Genomic DNA, 6,163 nt, shown 5'->3' on the forward strand with positions numbered 1-6,163 from the left:
AGGTAACATCATCACCTGTGACCTGTTTGCTTGTAATCAGTGGGTGTGCATAAAAGCTGAGTGAGTTTCTGGAATCCAGACAGACTCTTGCATCCTTCATCCAGCCACAGACGTTTGTGGATTGTGAGTCATGGGGAAAGCAAAAGAATTGTCAACGGATCTACGGGAAAATGTAGTTGAACTGTATAACACAGGAAAGGGATACAAAAAGATATCCAAGGAATAATGCCAGTCAGCAGCTTTCAAGCTATGATTAACAAATGGAAAATCAGGGGCTCTGTAAAAACCAAACCATGGTCAGGGAGGCCAGTGAAAATTTCGGCCACAACTGCCAGAAAAATTGTTCGGGATGCAAAGAAAAACCAACTAATAACATCAGCTGAAATTCAGGAGTCTCTGAAAACTAGCGGTGTGGCTGTTTCAAGATGCACAATAAGGAGGCACTTGAAGAAAAATGGGCTGCATGGTCGAGTCGCCAGAAGAAAGCCATTACTGCGCAAATGCAACAAAGTATCTTGCCTACAATATGCCAAACAGCACAGAGACAAGTGTGGTCTAGCAACAAGCTCGGCTGTATGCGGAGGTAAAACTCAGGATACTGTCTCTTTAAATTTTCGGGTTAGTTTATTTAGCAGTTATAAACTAACCTCGAGTCCATAAAGAAAAACACAGCCCATTCGGCTAAAGAGACAAAACAAACTACAAAACTTGCAGCAAAGTCCATATCCTGGGCCAAGGTCTGGCCACACACAATTAGTCACACACTGGTTCAGCACAGTACGTGTGAGCTCCTTTCTGTAGCAGAGTTTACCCGGGTACTGAACCCACCTGAGTGTCAGGGCTAGCTATTTAAAGCCCAGATTCTCCCTTGATTGGGAGGTAGGGTGGATAACGTCCCTCCCACCACTTTTGTTATCCACTTAAAACATTCCCTTGTAAATGTGGTTCTCTTAACCCTCTCTGCACCGATTGTGCAGGAGAACTTGCATGTTTTCACATGACTGATCTTAAGAGTCTCAGCGACAGATACCTCCCTTCAGACACACTACCAGTGACTTTATCACACAAGCCTAAAAACTTCTGGAACAAGGTAATTTGGAGTGATGAGAACAAAATTTAACTTTTTGGCCACAACCATAAACATTACATTTGGAGAGAGGTCAACAAGGCCTATGACGAAAGGAAGACCATTCCTAATGTAAAGCACGGAGGTGGATCGCTGATATTTTGGGGATGAGTGAGCTACAAAGGCACAGGAAACTTGGTAAAAATTGAAGGAAAGATAAATGCAGCACGTTATCAGCAAATACTGGAGGCAAATTTGCACTGATCAGCCCGGACTCTGCGCATGGGATGTAGTTGGACGTTCCAACATGAAAATGATCCAAAACACAAGGCCAAGTTGACCTGTCATTGGCTAGAGCAGAACAAAGTGAAGGTTCTGGAGAGCTCTGGGGAGATCTCAAGCGCGCAGTTCATGTTAGACAGCCCAGGAATTTACAGGAACTGGAGGCTTTTTGCCAAGAAGAATGGGCATCTTTACCATCTGAGAAAATAAAGAACCTCATCCACAACTGCTACAAAAGACTTCAAGCTGTCATTGATGTTAGAGGGCGCAATACATGGTATTAAGAACTGGGGTATGTTAACTTTTGATCAGGGTCATTTAGATGTTTTGGTTGTCATTAAGATTTAAAAAAAGAAAACACTGTAGTTTGACAATAAATGGCTTCATTCATATTCTTTGAAACAAGGCCAAGAAAGGAAAAATTCTGCCGGGTATGTAAACTTTTGAGCACAACTGTACACTATTGTGTTTGTGTTGACTTGTGAATGTATGTGTTTTTCTTTGGCTGGTCAAGAAGGACATACTATTATGTGTATAAACCTGAACGTTGACTTCTCTTGGTCTGGAAACAATAATGTTTGTTAATATGCTAATTAGATATTGTACTAAAGCCAGCTAATTATTTACAAGAGTCCCCCTGCTATACCAACTATGTAAATTGATTAAATGCACAAACAATTAGACCTGAGCCCTGAGTAATAATATCATCCCTTATCCTTGACCTGTGGATGTGTACTTTAAAGGACAATTGTAACTATTTAAGGGACATATGCCTCTGTAGCAGTCAGAATTGAAAGAGAGAATCAAAGATCAGAAAGATTTCAGGACATCAGCTTGGTAGCATGGTTCCATCCAGAGAGGCACAGATTTGGATTCTACATGATTCCGGCCTAAGAGTACATGGCCCTGACTGGAAGGATATGGATCTGCTCCATTCACCATCAGAGAACCCATGGATACATTTGGGGAGACCAGGTTGGGACGATGAGATTGCCTGGCCCCATGGACATGTTGTTTGGGGTTGCCAGGTGGGACCCTCCGGTCACCTGAAACCCATGGAGACATTCGGAGAAGCCAGATTGGGACCCACTGGTCATCTGACCCCATGAAACTCTCGGAGACCAGGCTGGGACCCTCGGGTCTCCTGGCCTTGTACCTTGATGGACAGTCAGCTTCCAAAGCTTGACGCTACCTCCTGTCTGTGGGGGGCTGCCAAAAGTGGGGCCACTGGTTGAGGTAGTTGGCCCTTGAAGTCCCAAAGTCACAGCTGTTCTATCCCAGGCGGGCCAGAGTAAGGGTGAAACTGTGTAATTTTGCACTAACTTGGGTATTTGCTGGGACTGCCCTATGTGTTTATTGTCTGGTTCAATAAAGTATTGCCACACTATTTTACCCTGTGTTGTCTGAGTAGTATTATGCCCATGGAAGACCGCGGGTCTTCACAGTTTCTTATTAGACTATGAACTGTCATTGTCTTGGTGAATAATTCCATATTTTTACATAACTTGCTATTTTTATGGAGAGTTTAAGTAGAAATGTTCAAAAATATAAAATTCAAGGATATTTTTTGTTCAAAAATAATTTTGTTTTATTCTTGACAGATGACTGTACCAGGAGATCAGAGGGACAGCTGGTATCTCCAATTTTTAAATCAGATGTTCTTGAGATCCCACAGGATACAATTGAAGTGAATGCCATTACTCCAGATATACCATCATCCCTTCACAGCAAAGAGCTGTCATCATCTGATCTTTTGAAATGGATCCTGACTTCTGATTCATTACCAACTACTAAGGAAAATCTAAGTCACAAAATAAGCATTAAAAAACAAATTGCTCCTAAAGCAAAGATGCAATTTTCACGTTCAGAATATGAGAATAGTTTTCCTCTTGAAAAGTGGTTTCTTAAATATCAAAAAATTCATAAAACGGAAAATGGATTTTCTTGCTCCAAGTGTGAGAAATGTTTTAGCCAGAAATCAAATCTTGTTAGGCATGAGAGAATTCACGCAAGAGAGAAGCCTTTTTCATGTTCAGAATGTGGGCAATGTTTTAGCCATGAATCAGATTTTGTTTTCCACCAGAGAACTCACACAACGGAAAAGCCTTTTTCCTGTTCAGAATGTGGAAAATGTTTTGTGAAGAAATCATCTCTTTATAGTCACCAAAAAATTCACACAGGAGAGAAGCCTTTTTTCTGTGCAGAATGTGGGAAATGTTTCAACCGGAAAAGTAATCTTGTAATACACCAGATAACTCACACAGGAGAAAAGCCTTATTCGTGTTCTGAATGTGGGAAGTGTTTTAACCACAAATCAAATTTTGTTAAGCACCAGGGAACTCACACAGGGCAGAAACCTTTTTCCTGTTTCGAATGTGGGAAATGTTTTAACCACAAATCAAATTTTGTTAAGCACCTGAGAACTCACACAGGGGAGAAGCCTTTTTCCTGTTCAGAATGTGGGAAATGTTTTAGCTATAAATCAGATTTTGTTAAGCACCAGAGAACCCACACAGGGGAAAAGCCTTTTTCCTGTGCAGAATGTGGGAAATGTTTTAATCGGAAAAGTAATCTTGTGATACACCAGATAACTCACACAGGTGAGAAGCCTTATTCATGTTCAGAATGTGGGAAATGTTTTAACAATAGATCATATTTTGTTAAGCACCAGCGAACTCACACAGGGGAGAAGCCTTTTTCCTGTTCAGAATGTGGGAAATGTTTTAACCAGAAATCAAATCTTGTTAAGCATAAGAGAATTCACACAAGGGAGAAGCCTTTTTCATGTTCAGAATGTGGAAAATGTTTTAGCCATAAATCATATTTTGTTAAGCACCAGAGAACTCACACAGGGGAGAAGCCTTTTTCCTGTTCAGAATGTGGTAAAGGTTTTAACGATAAATCAAATTTTGTAACTCACCAGAGAACCCACACAGGGGAGAAGCCTTTTTTCTGTTCAGAATGTGGGAAATGTTTTAACGATAAATCATATTTTGTTAAGCACCAGCGAATTCACACAGGGGAGAAGCCTTTTTCCTGTTCAGAATGTGGGAAATGTTTTATCCAGAAATCAAACCTTGTTAAGCATAAGAGAATTCACACAAGGGAGAAGCCTTTTTCATGTTCTTAATGTGGGAAATGTTTTATCCATGAATCAGATTTTGTTATGCACCAGAGAACTCAAACAGGGGAGAAGCCTTTTTCCTGTTTAGAATGTGGAAAATGTTTTGTGAAGAAATCATCTCTTTTTAGTCACCAAAAAATTCACACAGAGGAGAAGCTTTTTCCTTTTCAGAATGCCTTCATCATGTTCTTAATGTGGGAAATGTTTTTCATGGAAATCAACCCTTAATAAACATCAGAGAAGTCACACAGGGGAGAAGCTCTTTTCATGTTCAAAATGTTGGAATTGTTTCAACTTAAAATTGTATATTAAAGGAGTTGTCCACTACTAGGACAACCCCTTATCATTCCTCATGTTTGACCTCGTTAAAATAAAAACACTCATAATCACCTTCCGTGTCGGCGCTGTTCTAGTGGTGTTGATACTCCCATTCCCGGGGCTCATGTGAGGTTGTTACATCTCACGAGCCCTGCTTTCAATCTGCTTCACTGTCGCTGCCTTCGGACATGTTGAACAGCAACAGCAAGCCAGGGCTGCAGATGCTCTCTGACTTCCTCTTAATGTTCGATTTGTTCGAAGGTGGGGACAATAACACCAGCACTGATTGGGCGCAAGGTTCACAACAACCTCACATGAGCCTTGGGAACGCAAATGCTGACACTGCTGGATTGGGAAGTTTGTCTAATTTTGTTTTTATTTTAACAGGATCAAACATGAGGAATGAGAAGGGGTTGTCAAAGTAGTGGACAACCCCTTTAAACATCAAAAATCACACATAGAGACTAGTCATTATCATACCTAGTGTGTGAAAAATTATTTTCTGGAAAATTTGTTTTTTGTTGACCATCAAAAACAAAGAAGGGGAGAGAAACTATATATGTGATTGACAAACTGTTCAAAAACAGATAACAGACAGGTGTATAATTAAATGAGAAAGATATATTACTTTAAAACTGTATTTTTTAAACTATAAGACACTTTAAGCAAGAAAATAATCTTACTAATAAGTGAACGCATCTTTTAGACTGCAGGCAGATTCCTGTGACAGAGGAGAATAATGAGACCGTGTCCTTCCTGATCACTGAAAGAACTGCTCTCTCTCCGCCAGCCCCACACTTTTCTAACTGATTGGTGCAGAGCAGGAGAGGAAGGTACAAGGACTTGCACAGAGGCTGAATGTCCGAAGTGAGCAGCTGAAGAACCTTCTACCCGACTAGCTCACGGACCTTCCAGATCATGTAATGAATCACATGACCTTGAAGAAACTACAAAATGGGTTCATGTACAGTACAGACCAATTGTTTGGACACACCTTCTCATTTAAAGATTTTTCTGTGTTTTCATGACTATGAAAATTGTACATTCATACTGAAGGCATCAAAACTGTGAATTAACACATGTGGAATTATATAGTTAACAAAAAAAGTGTGAAACAACTGAAAATATGTCTTATATTCTAGGTTCTTCAAAGTAGCCACCTTTTGCTTTGATGACTGCTTTGCACACTCTTGGCATTCTCTTGATGAGCTTCAAGGGGTAGTCACCGGAATTGGTTTTCACTTCACAGGTGTCCCCTATCAGGTTTAATAAGTGGGATTTCTTGCCTTATAAATGAGGTTGGGACCATCAGTTGTGTTGTGCAGAAGTCTGGTGGATACACAGCTGATAATCCTACTGAATAGACTGTTAGA

General features: G+C 40.4%; 1 protein-coding gene across 1 annotated transcript in view; it reads left to right on the forward strand.

Annotated features, from left to right (window-relative positions):
* The window catches only part of LOC141198576 (uncharacterized), an 89,169-nt gene extending 83,305 nt beyond the window's left edge, over positions 1 to 5,864 (forward strand). Inside the window, exon 10 of the mRNA XM_073663001.1 lies at positions 2,950 to 5,864. Coding sequence (XP_073519102.1) covers positions 2,950 to 4,478 — 1,529 coding nt within the window. The 3' untranslated portion in view covers positions 4,479 to 5,864. The remainder of the gene's footprint in view (positions 1 to 2,949) is intronic.
* Positions 5,865 to 6,163: the final 299 nt, after the last annotated feature.

This window comes from Phyllobates terribilis, unplaced genomic scaffold, assembly GCF_046119375.1.
Source record: "Phyllobates terribilis strain yellow unplaced genomic scaffold, ASM4611937v1 Scaffold_98__1_contigs__length_5973952, whole genome shotgun sequence".
NCBI classification, from domain to species: Eukaryota; Metazoa; Chordata; class Amphibia; order Anura; family Dendrobatidae; genus Phyllobates; species Phyllobates terribilis.